The following is a 26,048-nucleotide window of genomic DNA, read 5'->3' on the forward strand; positions in this document are numbered from 1 at the left end:
GCGAAGAGAATGCAGGCAACCGTAATTTCTACAACGAGAAGGTTGGCATCGTGGACATGATCAGCACGAAACTTTCCAACTTCATCGTGAACGACGACAAGGGTATAGGTTACCTGATCAAAATCATCAACACGCTGCCTCCGAAATTTTGGAACGTGGCCGAAGGAAAAGGACTCGTGAACGACATCATCAACAAGTTACCTTTCGAGATGCATCTACCTGGCTACCAGTACTGCGGGCCGGGTACCAAACTCGAGAAAAGATTGGAGAGAGGAGACAAGGGTGTGAATCCGTTGGACGCCGCATGCAAAGATCACGACATCGCCTACAACACCACGCAGATGGATCTGGATGCACGTCACGAAGCAGACAGAAAGTTAGAGCACGCAGCTTTCGAAAGATTCGTGAGTAGAGACGCATCGTTGGGTGAACGGGTCGCCGCACTAGGCACCACCATCGCCATGAACACGAAACAAAAATTGGGGTGGGGTATATAAATAACATACAGTAAAAAAAAACAACATGGATTACATAACTAATTTGCCACCCGAGCTACTATCTAAAATATTCAAGAAAGTAGTTAACGGAGATGTTAATAAACTTGTAAACATAGCAAGAACGATGCCGGAATTTCGCATCCCTTGTGAAATGGTTCTCAAGGACCTTCTTCGGGAGATCAGCGGCCTGAGGTGCGGTGATCTCAACATTCTGCTTTCGGCTGCAGGGGAGAAATTGGACGATAGGTCGGACGAACTGAACGAAGCAATGCAGGGAAGAAGACAGTATACTGATGATTGGTACAAGTCTATGCAGGAGAAGGATGATATCACTACGCTCATCCTCGCGTTTTCCGAAGCACGGACTTTCTTCCTCCGTTAAAAAAATAATAATATATATATACGTGTCAAAAAAAAAAAACTTGATATATAAATAACACACATCGTAAAAAAATAATCTTCGGTATATATAAATAACACACATCGTGAAAAAAAGCAATTAAATTTCTCTCTAACACTCTGACAACTGAAAAAATGAGCGATCTCCAAGCATTAAAACAAATGCTAAATTTGTCAGTCGAGTATGTAAAAATTCAGGAATTGGAAGTCGACAAACCTTACACGATAACTTCCGGTTCAATCGTTTCTACCCAGTATGGCCCCAAGGTACGTCTGTTGCTCAACGCACAATACAGTCTATTTTTACCAGATCGATACGCTAACATGTTATCCGACGAGAAGCTATCTATTTTAATCGAGAACAAAACTCGAATCGTGTACAAGGGGACAAAGGAACTTCTTGGCAAGAAAACAAAGCACGTAATAGAATTTGTGTAACGACTGCGAGGCCTTGAAAATATATAAATAACATACCGTAAAAAACTACACAAGAAAAATCTCAGAATATATATATAAATAACATACCGTGAAAATAACACATAGAGCATCAACATGAAGCCCAAGGGTGTCGTGTACCAGATACCATACTCCAATCTAAAAAATCTAGGTGCTCTCGATGGGTTACTCACCAAGAAACAACGCGAGAAGAAACGTTCTTGCTTGTCGAAAGGACACGGAATGAAATTACTTCTCAGCACACCTCAATTGAAAAGATTGCAGCGTTCGCGGAAACAGCAAAAGATCGGAGGTTTCATATTCAGCATCCCGGCCATCCTGGCAGCATTGGGGGCCGTTGGAAGTTTGGCCGGCGGAAGTGCCGCCATTGCGAAAACCGTCATCGACTCGAAGAAGAACAAGGCGGAATTGGAAGAACAGAAACGTCACAACCTGGCCATGGAGAAGAAGGGGAAAGGTATAACCAAAAAACAAAAAAGCAACCTCGATGCTTTGAAGAAATATAAAAAAAAGAAACAGAAGCACTCACCAACCGAGACATTGAATCTCTGATCGAACCGTTACAAATCAAACACTTTAGAGGAGTTTTCATGTCCGACTCGTTACCTCCAACCGTCAAAAAAAGAGAATGCGGCGTAGTCAACTTGGACGATCAAGAAAATCCAGGCACGCATTGGATATGTTACCACAAAAATGATGATAAAGCATTCGTTTTCGATTCTTTCGGAGGTGTTCCACCTACAAATTTAGTTCATTATCTGAAAACGAACAAAACCTCCATATACTACAACGACGAACGCATTCAAGATTTCGGAGACGTGAACTGCGGTCATCTCTGCCTCTCCGTGCTCGCGTTTCTCTCTAAAATAAATAACCCTACGATCGAGGATTTCCAGAAAGCATTGTGGAACCTCAAACAGCATCACTAGGATGGGCGTGTTCCATCTCACGAGCGAATCTTCAATCTTGAAACTCACGCTGCACGACGACATTGTCTATCCTAAATCCGTGGCTCTGCGTGCATTCTACAGCATGTACCTCATACCTAACGTCACCCAGCACAACAACAAAATTAGCGTCGGAAGCGAACACATCGTCGTCACGCCAGGTCAATACAATCTTTCCACTTTGCAAGCTCAATTACCCAAAGGCACATATCTTTCTCAAAATTCGGTCACGCACAGAGTGGAAATCCTATCCGCGACGGAGACCGTGGACCTGGGCACCATGGGAGAACTTTTAGGTTTCGAGAACAACACAAAACTCGAAGCTGGCATCAAGCACGTAGCAACCAACATTCCTAAATTTTTGGCCATAGAGACTCTGAACGTACACTGCAACGTGGCGGAAGGTATGATCACGAAATCCTCGGACGGATTGTTAGGAAGTCACAAGCAGACGGGAATCATAGCCACTTTCAAACCAAGTTCCGAGTTCATGGAACCGATCATCTACACGCCCTCTTCGCCGATCTATTTTCCAGTATGTCGCAACCGCATAGACGACATAGAGTTGGTGGTGACGAACGAGAAAGGAGACGTGGTGGATTTCGCAGGTGCCACTACGACGGCCATCGTGGAGATCAACGTATAATAAATAACCATACATGTAAAATGGAGCAAATCGAAAGTTACGAATTGCAATCTTTCCCTCCCAACCGTCGCACGTTCGCCAATCTCAACGAGGCGAACAGGGAGATCGAATACGACGTGGACGTAGGCGATGGGTTCGTTCATCCTCACAGAGCGGACCTCTACCTTCAATTCGACGTGGTGAAGAAGGAAAGCGGAGACGCGTTTCCCGCAGCAGCAAACTTGATACTCGTGGACAACTTCGTGCCTCACCTGTTCTCGCAGGTGGAGGTGAGGAAACACAACACCGTCATCGACAGAATAGATTATCCAGGCATCACGTCGACGGCAGTGGGAACGTTAAAATTATCCAAAACGGACGCAGCGTACTACCAGGCCGGGGGATTCGAAGCCGGGACCAAAATATCGACGAAAAGTCACACGGTGCTCTTTCCCATGCGTCTGCTGCCTGGTTTCTTCTCGGACTACAAGGAGATCATGTGGAAGGGAGGACTGAGGCTCACGTTTCGAAGAGCGGCCAACGACAACGACGCACTGATGCGATACGCTACTTTGGGTCCGGACGGCACCACGCCGATAGCCAACACTTTACCCGAAGCGGCGAAATGCGTCATCCGGAGCATGGAATTGAGAATGCCGGTGGTGGAATACGAAACGAACTACGCCCTCAAGTACAAAGCGGAGATCTTGAAAAGTCCGCAGGTGTTGATTCACTTTCACGGTTACCAGTGCGTGCAGAAGATGGCGTCGGGAAGTCACATGGAATTCGACGTGACGACGCAGTTCAACAACATACAGTTCGACATGCCAGATTTCGTCGTAGTGCTTTTTCAGACCGGGCGCGATAACAATCAGGAGAAAGATTCCAGCAAGTTCGACGACTGCAAAATCAAGAACGTTTATCTGAAGAATGGACGCAACGAAGTGTTCCCGCGCGAGAATTACAACCTCGACGTGACCAAAGACGATTACCTCAAACTTTACGAAGCGTTTTCGGCTTACAAACGCGTGACCGAGGGAAGCGTGGACATGTACTACACGCCCAGCGAATTCAAAGCACGGAGACCCATGACCGTCATCAACACATCTAAGAGGAAGAAGGTTGTGGTCAACGATCGAACCAACATCAAGGTCGTCTGCGAGTTCCACGATGCCTTGCCCGAGGATACCCTATGCAGTGTCATCCTGATTGCGGAGAAGTCCTTCGCCTACGACGTGAAGAACGAAAGGGTCACAGAACAGTTTTAAAATTCATAAAAAATTGCCACATACTAACATCAACATCCAACACATTTTAGGTTATATAAAATTTGTGAAAACCTTATAATACTGAAATATTAAAACAAACAGAGTCCCTTGTAGGTTAGTTCGGTGCGTAAATAAAAAAAAATGATAGGTTAAGTTATATCACTTAGGATCGTAAAAAAAATTAAAAAATCGTAAAAAAAAAAAGATAGGTTAAGTTGTATCACGTAAGATCGTGATATACCTACCAAGTATAAATGGAAAAAATGAGTGCAGTGAAAATTTGTACTAAAACATCGCTAAACGCTATAACATCGACAAAAAATTGTCAAAAGATGTCAAAAACTTATATTCGATTGATAAAAAAAAATACCTACAAAATATGATCCTCAAATAATAACGTTCAAACAGTGCATAAATAAAAAAAATGATAGGTTAAGTTATATCACTTAGGATCGTAAAAAAATTAAATAATCGTAAAAAAAGGATAGGTTAAGTTGTATCACGTAAGATCATAATATACCTACCAAGTACGAGTGGGGGAAAAATAAGTATAGTGAAAATTGTACTAAAAACATTGCTAAACGCTAAAACATCGACAAAAAATTGTCAAAATATGTCAAAAAGTGATATTCAATTGATAAAAAAAGAGGATACCTACCAAGTACGAGTGGGGGAAAAATGAGTATAGTGAAAATTGTACTAAAAACATCGCTAAACGCTATAACATCGACAAAAAATTGTCAAAATATGTCAAAAAGTGATATTCAATTGGTAAAAAAAGGGGATACCTGCCAAGTACGACTTTGAAACAATCAATATACACTACTAACATGTGATAGATACTGTAACGTTAATTTGTAATTTGAATTTCTCTTGGTAGTTTATAAATTTGTTCTACAAATCTTTCAGAATTTTTAGGTCATTTTTCTAAGTTTATAGGGCATTTTCTTGCATGTATTAGGTCATAAATGCATTTTTTAAAGGTCATTTTTTTTGGCAATTTTAAGATCATCAAAATCCTAGCCCTATACATGAGTGTTCACGTGAACATTATCAGGCGACGTGCCTGTCTGTTTCTCTCGCTGGAATTTGAACCCTAGCTGAGGAGATGGTATGAAAATGTTCCTAATTCTAAAGACACATATTTTTTCAGAATTTCAATTTCACATCTTCTTTTTCCTTATTTATGGTCGTTAATTTGATATTAATCAAATTACAAATGGATGTCTGCTGAGGGGAGGTAATGTTCTCCCAAAACGTTACACCAAAAAATATACAAGGTGTGTTCAAAAAAAGACCAGATTGAGTGCACTATGCGCAACCTACTTGATGGAATCAAATGAACACAGTTGTGCCATCTAGCGGCATCTTTGTGAAGTACATTCCAACAAGGCCCGGAGCTCAGTGGAAGCAGTTTGCGCACGCGAGTAACTCGTGTCAGAGTCTGCAGAGGTCAGTGGGACATTTTGTGGCTGTGTGAAAAATGAAAGATTTGCAGGAGCAACGTGTGTGTGTTAAATTTTGTTTTAAGCTCGGTAAAAGTGCCACAGAGACGTTCATAATGCTTCGGGAAGCCTTCGGTGACGAAGCAATGAGCCAATCACAGTGTTGTGACTGGTACACTCGGTTCAAAACTGGAAGAACTTCGACGGACGAAGATCCTCGAAGTGGGCGACCGTCCACATCAACAGACGATGTTCACATGAACCTTTTTTTGATTGGCAAGGAATAGTTCATTACGAATACATCCCACGAGGACAAACAGTCAACAAGGAATTTTATGTGGAGGTTATGAAGAGGTTAAGATGAGGTTAGTGATGCGAAAAAGGCCTGAGCTTTGGCGGAACTAAAACTGGACGCTACACCACGACAATGCGCGGGTTCACACCGCTCTACTTGTGACTGAATTTTTGGCCAAAAACAGAACGACGGTGATTCCTCAGCCTCCATTTGGCTCCAGCAGACTTTTTCCTCTTTCCAAAATTGAAATCGACATTGAAAGGTCGTCGGTTTGAAATAATTGATGACATCAAACAAAAATGTAGGAGAGACCTAAAGAGCATTTCGGAAGAAACGTTCCAGGAGATGTTTCAAAGCTGGAAGAAACGTTGGGAGCGGTGTGTGGCCAGCCAAGAACAGTACTTTGAAGGGGACAAACATGAATAAGATGTACATGTTCAGGTAAAGTTGCTATTCCAACAATCCGGTCTTTTTTTAACACACCTTGTATTTACTTGCGTGTAACAACCATGTATTAAAAGGAAACTTCTACAAGGGATGCATACAAACAGAAGAATTACAGCAGTTTTTTTTGACACGACAGAGATTTTTTTGATAAAGTCTTTGCCTACACAGGCCAAAGGTCCAACAGCATGTCAAATCTGCAATTCAAAGACATGAACAGAAAGGGTATAAAGTGCACAACTTTGAAATATTCTGCAGTTTCAAACATCTGCATGAAGCCTTGGAATCAAATAGCCATGAATGTGTTGTGTGTGTGTGGGGGGGGGGGGGGGGTTATTGCACATGCATCATTTTTAAACACGCTTCAGCTAACTGGTCCTGAACAATGTTTTCCACATAACTGATAAGCATACGACTGAGGCAAAATTTCAGTCTGTTAACCACAATAAGTGAGTGTTTGTTTCTAAGTTCACCTTATGCACATAAAGGACAATCGGGACTGGACCCACAGTTAAAAGTGGGATCTGAACCACTATGTGCTTTCATCGGGTTTCAAATTCATGACCCTTTGAATACAAGGTGACTACGTTACCATAATGCTAGTGAAGCATATTTCTGCAGTACAATTTTACATAATTACAAGGAGAACTTATTTCCCCTTACTTTACAAAATTATGAAGTTAGTGTATCATGTAGTTTATGATATGGGCAAAAATGTAAAATGCATAGTACTCACCTCTCGACTAGGAACACATATTGGAGTACCTTCTCGTACAATTCCCGCTTCAACAATGACACCCACCACGATTGGGTCTCTTGAGTTGAAAATAAACTGCAAAAGACAAGGAAAAACAGTCACAATATCTCATTTACCTCCCTACTTTATACATAAAAGAACAAATAAAATTCCAATCTTCAAAGAATGGAAGTAAACCCTGAAACTATTACTTTAATCCACAAAAAACATTAAGTCTCTTTCTTTCACATGAACATGACATCATTACAGAAATATTACATTTTTTTAAATGTAATTTTTTGCTATGAAAAGAATTTGTTACTTTAATTACTTATTATAGATATTTTATGGTATATTGTATGTCAATGTGTGTGTGATGACTGATGATCATACATTTATGCCAGGGCACAAATTAGGTAAGGTTCTTGTGTGTTAACACTCAGATTTCTTTTGCTCTTCTACTAAAAAGCAAATAGGTTTCTAAATATTAGAAGTAAAAGAATAATAATAAAACTCTATAAAACTCAGAGGCGTCTCCTGAATGCATGCTGCACATGCGTCAATTGTGGGTAAAAGGACAGCGTGCTCTGTGACGACATTAATGAGCATTTCTACATTCTAATTTCTTCATATAGGAGAAGTATTTATTTTAGACGAGAGCGGTCAACTACGCTTATATTACATTTCTTGGATCTGAAGTGAAAGAAAGTAATAATTATTTTCCCACAATTGACGCATGCGTCACTTCAGATCAAAGAAATGTAATATAAGCTTAGTTGAGCGCTCTCCTTAAATACTTCTCCGATATGAAGAAATTAGAATGTAGAAATGCTCATTAATGTCGTCGCAGAGCAAGCTGTCCTTTTCCCCACAATTGCCGCATGCGTTCAGGAGACGCCTCTGATTGTTTTTCTATTTTTTTTTCACATCTGAGATGAGGAATAACATCATGTGTGTCAAAAGCTATTGCCACTAGAAAAGTCACGTGATGAAATATGAAGCTTAATTCATGATGCTGCCGCTAGGGGGCTGGAGTAGACAACATGGCAGGCAAAGGAACAGCGAGCAGCAACTGTGCTATTTTTTGCTGAATCAAAAAGCATTGTTGTGACTCCCACATGTTTTCAAGCAGATTTCCATACTCAATGGGCCCCCTCTAGAAAAGTGATCCACAAACTGCATGAAAAGTCTCGAATGGAAGGAACAGTTTTTGAATTGAAACGTGATCGTCCCAGACCTGTGTGTTCGCCTGAAAATATTGAAGCCGTTCAAGTCGTTATGCAGAGTCGTCCCGTAAAATCAGTAGAAAAGCAGAAATACAACTAGGGATATTAAGACGTTGTGTTCAATAGATTGTTAAAAATGATCTCCATATGTATCCATACAAGATTACCATGGTTCAAAAACTCACAAATGAACAAACACAGCAGAGAATGGACTTCGTTCATTGGGCTGAGCATAACAATGCAACACTGAACAAGGTTTCGTTTTCTGACGAGGCACACATTTGGATGGTGTGGGAAAGATTTTCCGAAAAAAGCTGGAATATTTAATGGAACTGAGAAGACTTATGGTTCAAGCTTGCAGTGAGATTATGGAACTCATGTGCCGTAGGGTAATTGGTAACATTGGTGTTCCCTTGACTGAGGTTACCAATAACAACGGTGGTTAAACTTAGCATGCATTGCAGTAGTACATTTTTCCAAAGTGTAACCTTTCTTGTGATATGTGTTTCATTGAAAGTTTCTTTATAATACAGTTTTTATCCAAGAACAAAATGGGGAATCATACCATGCTCCACCCTGTATATGATGAGAAAATTATGTATCTTTTTAATTTTATTTATTTATATACAGGGTGGCCCAAAAGTCAGTTTCCCCTGAGAGAAACTGTATATGTAATTCTAAGAATTAAATTTAAAGTGTTGTTAAGAGTTCCACCGGGCAAACGGTGTTAAGCATTAGCATTATCTGTGTACCAGGTGTAGAAGTATGAAACCGGAATTGGCCGATAGATGGTGCTAGCCGGCAGTGGAGGGCGCGGAAGATTGCGTAAGCAGCGCCAGCTACTGCCTGCCACTCCCGAGGATGTTATATCGGAACACAGTAACCCAAGTGCCAGACAGAGGAAGGTGTTGCACACCCGGAACATGTCGAGTTTTGTGCCTAGGAACTACGATTTGCGGACAGCATTGGTGTTCTGTTATCATTTGAAGAAAACCGCCGCAGAATCGCATCAAATGCTCGTCGAAGCTTACGGCAAACATGCTTTTGGGAAAACACAGTGTTTCGAGTGGTTCAAGAAATTCAAAAGTGGAGATTTTGACTTGCGAAACGAGGAACGTGGGAAACCTCCGAAAAAGTTTGAAGACAACAAATTGCAAGCCTTATTGGATGAAGATGATACCCAAACGCAGCAGGAGCTCGCGGAACAATTGAATGTGATGCAGAAAGCAGTTTCTCTTCGGTTGAAAGCTATGGGAAAAGTGCAGAAAGCGGGCAATTGGATTCCGCATGAACTGAATGAAAGACAGCAAGGATCCCGCAAGACCACTTGTCAAATGCTGCTCGCCAGATACAAAAGTAAGTCGTTTCTCCATCGCATAGTGACCGGCGATGAGAAATGGATATATTTGGAGAATCCTAAGCATCGTAAATCGTGGGTGAATCCAGGCGAACCATCGACATCCACTGCAAGACCAAATCGCTTTGGAAAAAAGACACTGCTCTGTGTTTGGTGGGATCAGCAGGGCATCATCTATTATGAGCTGCTAAAACCTGGTGAAAGTGTTAACACAGATCGCTACCAACAGCAAATGATCAATTTACATCGAGCATTACGTGACAAACGGCCGGAATATGAATCAAGGCAACACAAGGTCATCCTGCTCCAAGACAACGCCTCACCACACACAGCAAAACGGGTCCGGGAAACGATCGAGGCGTTCGAATGGGAGATACTAGGGCATGCGGCATATTCTCCCGACTTGGCTCCTTCAGATTATCATCTATTTGCCTCACTGGGACACGCTCTTGCAGAACAACGCTTCAATTCGTATGAAGATGTACGAACATGGCTCGCGGACTGGTTCGCTTCAAAAGAAGAACGTTTTTTTGGCGTGGCATTCATATCCTGCCGGAAAGGTGGGAGAAATGTGTAACTAGCAATGGAGCTTACTTTGAATAAAATATTGTTTCTCAGTTGCAAACACCAGCCGTTTACTTCTTGCGAACAAATTCCGGTTTCATACTTCTACACCTGGTAGAGACTGCTGAATTGCGCACTACGTGGTTCTTGTTCGCAAGTTTTTGAATGAACACTTCTCTGAATGGATTGGGCACCGTGGGACATTCGACTGGCCTCCTCGCTCATGCGATCTTACACCTTGTGATTTTGCCTTATGGGGTATAATTAAGGATGCCGCCTACGCTGCAAAACCACAAACTGCGAATGATTTGCGACAAGAAATTGAAAATGTTTTTGATAAACTTAACGCAAATAAGGGGATGTTATCAAAGATATGTGAATCTCTGTATCATCGTTGCTTAGAATGTATTGCAAATGATGGGAAACATGTTGAGCATGTATGGTAGATTGTGTTCTCTTACCTTTCGCCAGTAATAAATACACATTTCCTTCCTACAAGTATCATAATTTTGTTCTCTCCTAGGGGAAACTGACTTTTGGGCCACCTTGTATAATGATCCATTTTCTCATTTTATCTTCTCCATAAAATGGTAAAGTAAGTAAAAGTATAATCACAAATATCCAATGTACTGTTGCTGATATGAAGCTTACAAAGCACTCCTGCAATAACTAACTAACTCACATGCACACACACACACACACACAGGTAAGGAGTTATATTTATCTCACCTGTGGAAGAACTTTTATTTTACATGGGAAAACAGCTATTTTCTTAAACTCCTCTCGCTTCTTTTGTTTAAGTTCCTCCCTATAAGCCATAAACTTATCGAATAAGTGGTAAATAATATCTGCTTGGAAGATTCGTACTCCCACATAGTCAGCTAATTCCTGCGCATCTCTTTCAATCTTGACGTCAAATGCAAGAATGACAGCATATCTGTAATTACATAATTTTTCTACCATTAGTGAGGAGCCTGGAGGTTTTGGAACACAAAAACACATTATCAAAATTTTCATAAATAAGCACATAAATACTTTTAGAAAAATCAATAAGATATATATACTAGAAGAAAATTATGAAAAACTAAATATGCAGACCAAGGCAGTAATTTATTTTATTAAAAACATAAACTAAACGTAACGTTTCAACCTTCTAGCAAGGTCTTCTTGAGACTCTGTATCAAGTACAAATGTAACAAGATACAAAAACAGGGCATTATATATACACACAAACATTACTCCCTCCAGACTATTAGAAAGTTGTTCTGGAACTTTCTAGCAGGTGGCTTTCCCTTGTCAACTGTACTTTCACCTAAAAGGCTAAACATATTTACTTCCATATAGAATGTGGTTGGACTTTTTATCTCACACTCTTTTTCCTTTATTTTTCTTCCTTCTCCTCTCCTCTTTCTCTCTTGTCCTTTCCACTCTTTCTACCACCTTCTTCCATTCTTTGTTTAACTTCAGTCCCCCATTCCAGTTCATTGTGTCTTCTTCACCTTTCTTCTCTATTTCCTTGGCCTTCTTCCATTTTCTCACTAGCATTCTCTTCTCCCTCCCTTCTTATCTGCTTAGCCTCATCCCACTCTATGTCATGCCCTGTTTCTCTCATGTGTTTAAATATCGCATTTCTCTCTGCTTAAGTCGTACATCATCCCCATGTTGTTTCAACCTGTCTTTCAGCCTCTTTTTCGTTTCTCCTATGTACACACTCTGACCTTCTTTACATTTCACTTCGTAGATAATCCCTTCCTCTTCCTCTTCTCTGTTTTCCTATTTTTGTTTGCATTCTGAAGAAAGAGCGTGAGATAAAACGTCCAACCACATTCTGTATGGAAGTAAATGTGTTTAGCCTTTTAGGTGAAAGTACAGTTGACAAGGGAAAGCCACCTGCTAGAAAGTTCCAGAACAACTTTCTAATAGTCTGGAGGGAGTAATGTGTGTGTATATATAATGCCCTGTTTTTGTATCTTGTTACATTTGTACTTGATACAGAGTCTGAAGAAGACCTTGCTAGAAGGTTGAAACGTTACGTTTAGTTTATGTTTTTAATAAAATAAATTACTGCCTTGGTCAGCATATTTAGTTTTTCATATCATGGAAACAAGGCTTAATGGTGTTATAGAAGAAAATTAAATTTATCTGTTTAATTTTATTTATTTATATTTTACCATCTGCATATAAATTAAAATGATTTAATTTTCATAAACCAAATGGGAATCCAAAATTGATGGCTACTATATTTTACAAGTTTCACGGTGTGACAAATAGCCACGTTAGCTCAGTCATTAGGGCGTCTGACTACCATGCGAGAGGCCTGGGTTCAATCCCCGGCGGGGGAAAACCAGGATTTTTTTTTCCAAATGTTTAAGCGGCTCTGGCACCCAGGGGTGTGGTGCTGATCACATCACCCCCAGTTTCGGCCAAGATCAAGAAAGTGTGGAGCCCTAACTCCACACCCCCTATACATCCTCAAGGCATAGTGCAAAGCACAGGGGAGCACTTTTCCATTTATTATTATTATTATTTTTTATTTTTTTTAGTATGAAAATCTTATCTGTCATATGGTGTCTTTCTGAATACAACTAAAGCCACATTAGAAATTATTTTAATCCTGGTTTGAAACATATTTATTAAAATTCTGATGATCGAAACTAAAATTGAAGCCTCGCAATATAAATTTTAAGCATATAAGATTGAATTTTTAAAAGCTATTGAAAGAACAATGATCATTTGCTAAATTCTGAAAAAATAAGATCTAATTATGATTCCACTTATGGCATTCAGAAAGATATTTTTGCAGCTCTATTTCCAATTTGTATTTTTATTTTGAATCACTTTTTCTGCTACTTTTAGCTAAAAAAAGCAATGTTTCATTGAAATTGGTGAAAAGACACAAAGAAGCACCAATGCCCAGACTGGGAATAAAGCCTAAAACTTTCAGAGATGAGAACATAAGGTCTACACTTAACATACTCCTTCACCGAGACAGTATTTTTATGTAAATGTCTGCACTAAAGTGAATGTAATTCATAGTCAGCTTCTCTGTGGAGGAATTATCAACACATCTGACTTTTCAGAATTTAGAGTCAACTCAGGATTTTGTCACTGAAGTTTCCGGAATTTTTCAAGATGGAGTCCTGGCTAGGCCATTGCTGTTTGTAAGTGTACCTTTATCACTTCTCATCAAATTGTTATTCATTCTTGTCATAATTTTGATTAACTGGTGGTGGTAGAAATTCAACACAAAATAAGAACTAAAGAACAATAATAATAATAATAATAATAATATCGTCTTTATTGAGAGGGCGTGTTTCGGCCTCATGGGCCGTTCTTACAATAAACCCTTTAATAAAACATATTACAATTGACACTTTCCACTTCTTGAAAATCATTGTTGCAGTAGAAATAATAAAAATACAAAAAATTAAAAATAAATAAATAAAAACATACCTACTTATAATGTAAACAATTAATGTACTGAAGGTACAGTGAAGGTACAATGTTGAGAGAAGCCCACGCCCAGCAGTATCCTGTGTGCTTTAAAGAAAACAGAGCTGCTAGTTTCATGACAATGAAGTAAGTATAAGTATACGTAATCGCACATAAGAATGGCAAAAATCGTGCATGGTCTCTAATTTCCACATTCAATGTGTACCTGTTCTTGAAAGGAAGGATATAAAAGGATAAAAATGTAATGAATTGATGTAGTAATCTCTCTACTTTCACAGATTCTTTCTTTTTGGTGTAAAAGATGACTGCTACTGCAGAGGATTTATAAATAGAAATTATTTGGTTCCTTCCGATTAAATAAAAATTCAAAATAATTTACGGTAAATTTTGAAGATTATTAAAATTAACAAATATTAACATTAAGACACCACAACAAAGCAAAATATGAAAATGTTAGGCTTATATTAAATTTCTCTAAAATAAAATGTTACAGACTAATTATATATATCTTTTTTAAAAAAGTAAAACTTACTGGCCATCATGTTCCAACATTGCTGATGCTTTCATTACATCTCTTTTTACAACTGGACCAATACGGATAGCTGCATACTAAAAAACAAACCATAATTAAAATATAGTCACTTCACAACAGCAATTTGCAGGGAAAAAATACTATTTTATGTAGTAATGTGTGATATAGGAAAATGCACTATATACAGGGTGATCGAAAAGTCCCCGAACCCAAACTTCAATTATTTTTTTCGCCGGTCGTTATTATGATAATGTCAAAATTTATGTGGAAGCTGGTTTGCGAGGGTCTTGGCTGTACACGACACAAGAGATGGCGCTGGGGAGTGGCGCTAGCAGTCGTGGCGAGGAAATGAACTACGAGCAGTGCTGGTAACAAAATAATCACGCCAGTTGCAAGGATGACTTTGTCGGTGGAGGAGGAATTTTTTTCGAAAACCGAGTGAATTCTATTGTGTACCAGGACATTATACAGCAGTTTATCGCGCTTTTGTACGCCGATGAACGAGATGTGTGGTTGCAACAAGACGGGGCAACATGCCATACGTCCAATGCCACCATGGCAGTTCTGCGTGAATTTTTTGATGACCGCCTGATTTCATCAGGGCTTTGGCCGGCAAGATCACCTGATTCAACAACACCCGATTTTTTCTTGTGGGGTCACAGTTTAGGTTAACTGTTGGTTTGGTTTACCTGATTATTTTGTTACCAGCACTGTTCGTAGTTCATTTCCTCGCCACGACTGCTAGCGCCACTCCCCAGCGCCATCTCTTGTGTCGTGTACAGCCAAGACCCTCGCAAACCAGCTTCCACAGAAATTTTGACATTATCATAATAACGACCGGCGAAAAAAAAAATTGAAGTTTGGGTTCGGGGACTTTTCGATCACCCTGTATATATATATATATATATATATATATATATATATATATATATATATATATAATAATTCACAAAGATTTTTACACTCGTTTTCTATCAACAATAAACAAGAGCACTTCACACATTGAATAATATGGGTATTTTATAAATTGATAAAACTTGGACGATTATGGGCACATCAGCACATTGGCCATTCGCCCGTCCTTTGACAAAGGGACAGGTCACTTAACAAAACAAAATTTAGGACTGGGTCTTAACAAGATCATGTTTTTGTTTATGTTGTCGGTTTCTCTGCTGGCATGATATCCTTTATGCAGAGCAAGGGGCCACCCTGCTGGAAAATTAATGTCAACCTAAAACTATATATTTCACACATATAACTTCATTTCAATCACTGTAATTTATTTTAATTATTATAAGTTCGTTGCAGGAACACGATACATTTAAACTGAAGGGTGACGCTATTATGGAGAAAACATACCCTGTTCGTCCCACCCCTCCCCCTGGGTAAAAATACCTTAATTGTCCCTTCCTCGAAAAATTCCTGCTGACATCTAGGGTACTAACGTCACATAAACTGACAGAAAAATAAATGTCAGTGGTAATAATTAGGGCTAAGCCAATACCACTTTGAACCGATACTCTTGCCGATTCCCATCGATACCGATACTTGAAAATTGCAATAATCAAAATTTGTTCAAATATTGATCAATATTGGTGTGAAAATATTCTTCTCCAATTACATGCATCAATTTACTTACAAAAAAAAATGCTTTAGAATATTCAAGAATTTCATCAGAATATTTCAAAAGTTATGTAATCAGAAAATACTGTTTTAATTGGTGCAGAATGAAAATAAAGTTTGAATTGTGCATAGAGGTGGCGTACTTCTGTAATCCAGCTGCTCGGAGGCTTGTATTTGTGGACGATTCCCCTGTTTGGAATGACAAACGATGTCTATGAGATCTTAAGGAATACATAAAGGTTCCGGAGTTGCTGCCGGATGTGCCCTGAAAACACATAATATCAAGGGCAATTAGACTCCGCGAAAGTGTCACGTGGCATTTTTGAAAGATCAATAAGCCGGAAAACTATCGGCTGAGCCCTATTCGGGAATAGGATCCGGATCTCCCGCGTGATTGTCAGACGCTCTATCGACCAGCCCCGCAGCTCCTTGGATGAGTTCCATACTTTGATTATTTCAATTTATTTTAATGTATTTTCTTGTTTTTATGGATTTTCTTCACACTTATAATGTCTCACCTCGTTGACCAGACAATTATTTCGTATCAAAGAAATAAAAAAAAATGCTCCCAGAATTTGATAAAAATAGATTGACTAGAAAGTAATTTCGTTCTATTGCTTTCCTAAATACTATATATATGTAGTAGATATCTACTACTTACTAGTCGTAGCGGTATTAGTAGTAATTCAGATAATTAATTATAAGTATTATTAATTAATTATGAGCATTATTATTTAATTAAAGTATAACAAGACAATGGTAGTGTGAATTTGGATAAAGTTTTAGAAATTGGGGCTGCAATGATTATATTATACCATTTCATAGCTCTCGTACTGCTATACAAAATGAGACCATAGGATTTTATGTAGCTGCTCACGAAGAGTGCAGTGTATTCTTCTGTCAATTTTTTTTCAAAACATGAAAGAAAAGGAAGTAAAAAGGTTCTGAAGCATCAAAGAGGGGGTAAAAAGGGGATAAATGAGCCAATCACACGAAAAGGTGAAACAAAGTGTGTTCATTTTACTTGATTTCATGTCCTAAAATAGATGTCTCAAACGATCGGTATGAAAACAGCTATATTTTTCGAAAGTGCTGCACCTTAAAATCCGTTGCCCAGTAAAAATTGATTTTTGTTACTGAGCGTGGCCTTTCTTCCATTTTTGGCTAATCGTGACGATGAGGATGAGTAATGATGCGATGGATGGATGCACAGAAGTCGCAAATATTGGTTTGGTTTATTTTACTTTGCTTTTATTTTTTGCCACTTTTGATAAATCGCGAAGATGAAGATGAGTGATAAGCACATTGATGAAGGAACACTCACGAAGAAGACCCATGCCCAGACCGGGATTCGAACCCGGGACTCCTGACGTCGTAGCACGCTGCCTTAACTACGCATTACGACAAATGAAAGTTGTCTGTATGCTCATTTCTCAAAACGTAAGGGCTTCGCGGATATAGTTCGCACAGGGCCTCGCATTTCCCAAAATTAGCCCTACCATGCATGCTTGCACGTGCATTCTAAAAGCTCCGGAACACAATTTTCCCCGAACTAAAGCAATTTAAACGGATAACTGCGCCTTTCGATAGAGGAAGCGCGCTCGCAACTCCGGATGAAGCTATCACAATACCCAGGGGCGTAGAAGAGAAGAAAAAAAATAGGAAGAAATCAGCCCCTCCCTCCCTCTTTCCTCTGCCTTACCGCTTCCTATTTTTCCGCACCACTTCCGGTTCGCGGTCGCTCCCTATCTTCCTCTCTCCCCCTCGCCCACGCACGAACATAATTTTCTTCCTCGACCTCGAGAATGGATTGAATCCAATCAATAACGGACTGTCGGGCGGGAGCCTTTGTGTGGGCGGAAAGACTTCCGGCGCGACCATCATCCCGGGAGGAAGCACACCCACGCGGCTGAAATCTCTCACAAAACGAGCCCAACTTTTCTTCCTTTCCGTCGCCTGTTATCGCTGCCTGCTATTTTTTCCGTTTCGACCTTCGTTCATTTTGTTATTTTGCGTCACGTTCACTTGCGCCGATATGTCGTGCAGCAGGACCTCGCAGTGTCAATTATCCTTGTGATCAAGAACTTATTTAGAGGGGATGGGGTTGCCAAATTATGGACAATGAACAGAATGTACTTTTGGCAGAAATTTAAGCGAAATGCAAGTTGGACGAGGACTCGAACCCGGGTCTCTTGCATACTGTGCCATTACTTTACCAACTGAACAACAGAGCCAGCCTCTTAATTTTTCATTTCCACTGTTTGGCTTGTGAAAAATTAATACCTTCCATCTAGCAAACGTGCAAAATAATACAACAGGTTTAGTGTTATTCCCGACCTCCAATAACATAAGATCGCGGGCATAAGCATATAGCCCAGTTAATGAAGGAAAAAAAAAGCCAATGTCGGGAATTATTCCGTAAAAGCTGAATTTTGGTCAGTTGTTAGGACACTACTAGTAGTGCAAAATCCCAAAAGTCCCCGCCCCTCCTCGCGGTGATCCCCCCCAGCCCCCCCGCCACAAACATCAATTTCGCAGACTCTATATCTCCGTAACCAATGGTCGTGGGCAGGTAATCTTGTTTTTAGTCTTAATCCTCATTAGATGGGCTATAAAAAAGGTTCTGTTTAATTTTTCGATAATGTTGGTGATTTTTGCCGTAATTTAAAAAATAATCTTCAAAAGGTGAATTTTTCTAGTACTGTCTGAAGTTTTTGCCTTGTAACTTTTGAACAAATTAAATTACAAAAAATTGTTTCGAATAAAAGTTGTAGCCTAATTTATAAGCTTTAAAACGATATCAGTTGTAATATATTTTAATGAAAGATGCGCCATAAAATGTGTCTCCAAATGGAGGACAGCACCAAAAAATTGCTTCTTTATCACAGACCGGCGGTTAAGTCCGGAATCATTGACTTTTCGATAAAAGAATGAGACTTGGTAGAATCAATTGTTATACCACTTAAGACATATTCACTAGAGTAGCTAATCGCCATCTGCGTGCTGATGGCCGCCATCTTGAAAAAAGTCCGCCATATTGGAAATTTTTTATTTGTTATCTCGGAAACGGTGGCACCTGTCAACTTCAGGATTTTCCAGAAATGCTCCAAATAGTGTAAACTTTCATACTATAGCAATAAATCTATTTTTGAAAAATAAAAATAGTGATCTTGTAGAAAAACTCACTATAATACTTTATGTGAATAACTCCGAGTTAAAAGTCTTAATAATTCTCGATCCATACAATAGTATTGTATATTTGGTAACGTTACGAAATGTTTGTTAGAAAACTTTAGACGAACTAAACCCTTAAAATACTATTTTTTTTTGTATTTATAAATTTATCTCCGGTCTCTGTGGCGGAGTGGTTAGCACATCGCGCTACGACGCTAGGGGTCCCGGGTTCGAAACCTGGCTTGGGCATGGATGATTCCGAGTGTCCATTCATCAAATCATCCCTCATTCCCATCTTCGCAAATTAGCCAAAAAGTGGCACAAAAAGCGAAGTAACAAAAAGGAAATCAAATTAAAATCGAACGTCTTCTGTGACGCGTAGGTAAGACACCAACTCTCCAGTGTGGCCAAACTAGGATACAATTTTATCCGGATATCTTCGGATATTCGAATCATCCTAATATCCGGATTATCGGAATGAGTGCATTATCCGGACAGTTTCATCGTTTATCCGTTTTAGGATAAGACAAGAAATACTAGCCGACTGTCGGACGAAGTCTTCGCTAAGGGATAAATCTGGTAGGCAAAAAAGAAAGGTTAGCATGGTTCAGAATGGGGGTTGGAAACAAGTAAGAATGAAGCAGGGGAAACGATATGCTCTTTGTGCGGGGAGGAAGAGACTGACGAACATCTCTGTCTGCCCCTCCACGCGTGATTTCCGAAACAAGTGGGTTAAGAACGTAACAGGGAGGGAAATAATGAAAGTGGTAGAAGATAAAAGAGGAATCAAAAGTGAGACAGTGCAACGAGTGGGGAGGTATTTGTGGGAAGTGAGGGAACGACGAGGAAAGGCGATAGCGGACAAAGTGACCCTAGCTTATAATACGCGTAATGTGGAATCCGTATTGTAACGGGTGTCCCACTAGCTTTAGAACCCGAAAAAAACGTTATAATTTCCAAACAAACATACATGGGAAAATGAAATTCACAATACACGTACCTTGTTTCATGCTGAACACGAGGCAGGGTTGAACGTAAACGCACGCGTCAAAACAAAGACGGTAGGTGGCGCCCAGCGGCGTATACTCTGGGTCATCTAGGTAATCGCAGATGACCCGGCTGTATTTTCTTTTAAATATATATATATATATATATATATATATATATATATATATATATATATATATATATATATATATATATATACATTTCTTCGCAAATATTCTTCCAAACCAATTTCGATGCATACATTTCCTTGCTTCCAGCGCGCGAATACTTCCAATCGTTTGCCGTCGAATGTCCGGGAACCTTTCTCCAGCCGGTGGAATGACTTCAGGGAATCTCACCCTGACGTCATTCCTCCCGTTTTCCTTACAACCCTTGGCGAGGAGGGAGAAGAAAGGAAAGAGGGGGAGGAAACACTGCTTCTCAGGCGCGGTGATTCCGTGCCCAGGGTAAGCTCCTTCTTGTGAGAGTCCACCGGTCGCACTCTCAACCTTCAGAGCCTTTCCCGTTTCCTCCGCTGAACTAGGGAAAACATACCCGGTAGAGTGCGAAGAACAGGAAAACTGAATAACATGGGCAAACCAATTATACGCTAATTTTCACTTTACATTTGCTTCTGTCTTGCTGATTTCTGTTACTTGAAAATAAATTTATCAAAAGGGAAAAGCTTAAATATTGAAGATGAAGCAAACTGAATTAAAATTCAAAACTTAAGCAATTAAAGCACCTATTTCCTGACTCCCCCCATCCTTGTATTTACAAAAATAGTGATTGTTTCTCCTCTCTAATCTTCAAAAGCAGCGAGAATACTTCTTTCACGGAACTGAATATTTTTTAAAGGGAAAGATATCAAAAATAAATTATATATATATATTAGTTAATTTAAGTTGCTATATTCCGCCTGTTTAGATTAATAGTGATGAAGATGAACGAATTAAACATAAAACGAAAAAAACACATCAGGCACGTAACCAAGTGGAGGACTCGGGGGGGGGGGGGCTGAAACCCCCCTCCCAGAAATCATACAAATATCTAATTTAAAAAGTGTATAGTGGTAATTCATTTTACTTGATTAGCAGAATTAAACACTTTGCATAATACGTTGTAATAATCTGAGATTCATCTTCAGGACTTCTAACCCCACTGTTTCAACTTTATGTGGCGGCTGCTAATAAGGGATGATCCCCATCCCGAAATAAAATTCTGGCTCTGACCTGCAATGATTCGAACTTTTAAAAACCTGTCATTTCGCGCTCGGAAAGGGATTTTTTTTTATCATTCATAGGGAATTTCATTCTGAGCCAGGAACACAACAACAGAAGTTTGGCGCGTGAAACTGAATGCGTGTAGTCGTTGGCTTCGTGCTGTGCTTCGTGTTTATTATTTATTTAGGTGTTAGTGTTTGTCGTGATAGTGCTGTGTTAAAGGGTAATGGATGTGATACAAGATTTGCTGGTGAAACCTTTTGGAACAAGATCTTTTCAGGAGAAGTTGCAAATTGTTAATACAGGTAGGCCAGTGTCATCGCTTGAACTTATTTCTACACACGAAGACAAAAATCGGGAATATGTGAAGCATTTTCGCAAGCAAGTTATGACAAAACACCATGGTTGACAGGAAGTATAAGTGTCAATAAGCTTTGCTTTCTTGTTGGTCGTGCTTACTTTTCGGGGCTGAAAAGAATGTATGGACGCGTGGCTGATACTGTAATCCTTGCAACGCTTGTGCCAAACATGAAAAATCCAAAAGTCACATAACTTCCTTTGTTAAGCTGCAATCTTTCGCACAGACACGTATTGACGTGCAACTGGACAAACAGCGTGCTTTGGATGTGGTACAGCACAAGTAATCGGGTCCTGGAGTAAGCTGAATTTTGCACTTAAATTAATATTGCGGGTTTTTATTTCACTAGTGCACGTCTTTCATTTTATATTTCACAGGCTGTTTTTTTATAGCTTTATAATACTGTCTTGTTTTATTATTTGAAATTCTACACGTATATTAAACTGCAATAACGAGAATTAATTGATTGTGATCGTAGCAATAAGACAAACATTCCGACACAATATTCCTAAATCCAATATGGAGCTTGACATAAATTGCACGGAAACTTTTGGAGTTTGAGGATCAAAAGGTCGGAGATTACCCACTCGTTAGAACCAGCATACGCCACTGGTGGCGCCAGGGGAAGTGGTGCGTGTGGGTTAGTGTGATGCGCGAGTCCCTGCATCGCGAGGATGGATCGGTACACCGTACCAGACCGTTCAACGTGAATTTGGACGCCGTAAAGGACCATTGAAGGTGGAAGTTTGGTGTGCAATTTCCCGACAGCGTATCAATGGACCCATCTTCTTTGAAGATACAGTAAACACACAAGTTTACTGACACATCTTCAGTGCATTTGTGAATCAGCTGGATGATGAATAACTGCGTCGCGGTTATTTCCAACAAGACGGAGCGACATGCCATACTTCCAACGTGTCCATGGCAGAAATTGAGTCCTTTTTTGGTGACATAATCATCTCCAAAGATTGTGGCCGCCAAGATCACCAGATTTGCCACCTCCGGATTTCTTTTTATGGGGTTTCCTTAAAGGTTGTGTCTACAGAAACAAACCACGATCACTGCAATAGTTGCGAAACAACATCGAGAATGCGATTCACGAGATCACACCGGAGACTCTACATCGGACTTTTCACAATATGGAACGCCGTGTACAAACATGTCTGAACGTCCAGGGAAGACACTTGCAGCACCTGCTGTGACGATCATGTATTCAGCATGAAACAAGGTACGTGTATTGTGAATTCCATTTTCCTATGTACGTTTGTTCGGAAATTATAACTTTTTTTCTGGTTCGAAAGCTAGTGGGACACCCTGTACAATATATATGTGTTTTTTCTTTTTCTTTTCATGTATCAAAAGAGATAATGGCTGTAAAATATACCAATGTGTGTCAATATGTAGTACGTACAGCTCACTGTTCGCACAACTAAATACAAATAAATAAATACAAAATATTAGTTTTTTTTCGTATTTTTCACAAATCCTTCATCAAATCTGTTCTATCCGGATTATCCGTTGTATGCGAAACAGATATAGGATAATTTGAAATCCGAATATCCGTTATCAGGATTTTGTTGGCATTCCTAGTAAGGACGAAGAGACGGTGATACTGATTCATCATCATATTTGAAGCTCTAGCCTGGAAGCATTCGCGTTAGTAAGAATTCACACCGAAGAGACACGCGACATGCGACACGAGTCGCTTGGAAGCGAACCCTTGGTATAAATCAATAAAACCTTTCGAACCAAAGAGACACGGCAAGATGCACGTGTCGCATGTCGCTTACGTGTCACTCGAACAAATTTGCATTTCAATAACTTGCACAAATTTTACAACGCGATTTTCGTGTAACAATGTCTCTTGTTACGCTTTTATCGGGTGACTAATAAACTGATTTATGCAATTATATCGGTACCATCATGCGAACTGAGCAAAGAAACAAGTGTCGCTTTCCGCGTGTCGCGTGCACCTTGTCTCTTCGGTGTGAATTCTCCCTTGGTGTCCAATGCGTAAGCCATGGAGGGTCCGAAGGCACAGATATTGTGGCGGTACAATATGAAGGGTAAGATGAGAATAAATGCTGTTCGAGCTACTAAGTCTCGATAATCGGCCTTGCAATACAGAATCCACCATCCTACAATTTCGAACCCAAGACATCTACGCTACGATGTAAGGGGGCTCGGGTTCGAATTCCTGCCTGGCCAGGGTGTTCTTTGTGTGTTCGATTTTTATTTTTTAGCGTACTTCCGGCTAATCGCGACGATGATGATGAGTGATGATATGATGGAATTGTCACAAAAAACCCTTACCGGGGTTCGAACGCGGGGGTCTTGGCGCTGTGGTAACCACTCCGCTACGGAAGTTGTTCTTTGCGAGTGTCCCTTTATACATTTTATGATCACTCATCCTCATCTTCCCGCACAGCGCGCTACGACGCCAGGGGTGTCCCGACAAAACATACCACTTAGGTTTTCGCGACGAAACCTACCACTCAGATAAACAGCTACCTGTGAATGATCCACTAATAACTTCAAAATATTTACTCCGCGATAAAACGTACCACTTCAAGGAAAACGCCTGAACTTGCCCTTGACATGTCAGACATTACAACACGATGCGCTATCCAGCACCCAGCTACGTTATTCGTTTTACCTCATTAGTCAGTACGACTTTGATCTCTTAGGTGGAATATTCATTTGGGAGCATGAACATGGAAATAGAGCTAAGTGTTATTAATATAGCTTTCATGTGAATTTCCTGGTTGGTTGTTTTCATATTAGTTAGAGTTTGAAACGCTTTACTAATTTTTTCATGGATGGTACTTTACGTGCTGTAGTAAACAATTTTCTCACATTTACAGCATCCATGCAGATTTTGGAAGCACGGCTGAAGAAACCAATATAAACCCCGTAGTTTTCGCTCTATTAACCAATAAGGATAAAGAGCAGTGGCGATGCTACATAAAGGGCAACTAGGGCACTGCCCCACAAGAATTTTAACATAAAAAGTTCATCTGAAGAGACGATCGGTATATACGCGTAAATATATTTTTTTCCCTCAACCCCTACGTTACTGCAAACAGACTTACAGGGTATGCACCCTGTGCGAGGTTAATATATTTCTCCGTCCTGTTGGAGAGAGTTCAATCTCGGCTCTGCCCCGGAGACGTGACGTCACTGACTGATCCAAACATTTACAGCATCGGCAAGGGACGGTCCCCTCACAATGGAAAAGCGCGAAATTCGTAGCCGTCTCTGGGCAGGGAACGAGGTGCCCTGCCCATTCATGTTTGCCTCATTCACCGTTCAGTGTTTCCAACGCTTGGCAGGCAGTTCATTCGTTCTTCCAGCCTGCAGCAATAAGATAGAAAAAAATCCCTCGAATGCTTTTCTTCGCGCTTGTTCCGGCGACCTGAAAAGTTGACAACACTTTTTATTGCACAAACTAGTCCCTCGTATTTTTAAAAAGATCCTTCTTTCTTCCCATTGTAATACGGATTTGGATTTGAGTTAGTGTGTGAGTTTGCGTTGCGTTTCGTCTGTGCGTATTGGTCGCTTATGAAATAATTAGTTTTTCGCGATTTTATAGTTACTGTACGTGTTTATTTATTTGTGTAATTGTGTCTGTGTTCCAGCATCTTGACATGCAGAATATCTTCGTAAGTATAAACGAACTTTTTGGGGGTACATGGCCATTGTAAAAATGTTGTAACTGAACTTAACGCTGCATCATCTTCCTAGTTAGTCATTGATATTAGTGGATACTTGGTGAATATGACATTGAATCATGTAGAAACTTTAATATCTACGCCTTTCAATTCATTGACAATGGAAGAGAAACTGCAGTGTAACATTTTCCTAATCATTCCAGTATCTACCCAAAGTTTAGTTACCGCAAGCGTATAGGGTTCCGACGTCAATATTCGAGTTTTTTTTTTATTCATGTAATTTGTTCCATACGTTGCTGATTTTTCGTATTCCTACGTAGTGAGTATTTAATGCTCTTTGGAGAGATATCTTGATCAGAATGTTAATTTTATTCCAAATTGTTCAAATAATTTACTTACTCCATATCAAGGAACTCCCCTCAAAAACCTTAAAGAGGAATATAGAGGTAAACTGCCCCCCTCCCCACCCAAAAGAAAAATGTGCCCTGCCTGACTGAAAAGGCACGCGCCGCCCCTGATAAAGAGACCTATATTAGCTTGTTTCGAATCATAATTCAGGTTGTTCCGGAGTGCAAACCAGAAAGAGTGAACGTGGATTTTGAATTGGCAGCCATATATGCGATTCGCCAAGTGTTTCCTTCGACATAAATCAGTGGGTGCTTCTTCCATTTTAAGAAATGCCTTTGGCGTAAAGTTCAAGATATAGGACTTTCAAGAGGTACGTTTTGTCGCATCGCAAATATTTTAAGACTCGTTAGAAGACCCTTC

The 26,048-nt window shown here is 39.9% G+C and overlaps 1 protein-coding gene across 1 annotated transcript in view; it reads right to left on the minus strand.

Moving 5' to 3' along the window:
* eIF5B (eukaryotic translation initiation factor 5B) overlaps positions 1-26,048 on the minus strand; it is a 209,279-nt gene that overhangs the window by 96,939 nt on the left and 86,292 nt on the right. The window contains exons 18-20 of the mRNA XM_083119335.1: positions 14,245-14,321; positions 10,989-11,196; positions 7,113-7,208 (exon numbers count right to left, since the gene is read on the minus strand). Of these exons, the coding sequence (XP_082975461.1) occupies positions 7,113-7,208; positions 10,989-11,196; positions 14,245-14,321 (381 nt within the window). The remainder of the gene's footprint in view (positions 1-7,112; positions 7,209-10,988; positions 11,197-14,244; positions 14,322-26,048) is intronic.

This window comes from Lepisma saccharinum, chromosome 3 (assembly GCF_977018435.1).
Source record: "Lepisma saccharinum chromosome 3, izLepSacc3.1, whole genome shotgun sequence".
Taxonomy (NCBI): Eukaryota; Metazoa; Arthropoda; class Insecta; order Zygentoma; family Lepismatidae; genus Lepisma; species Lepisma saccharinum.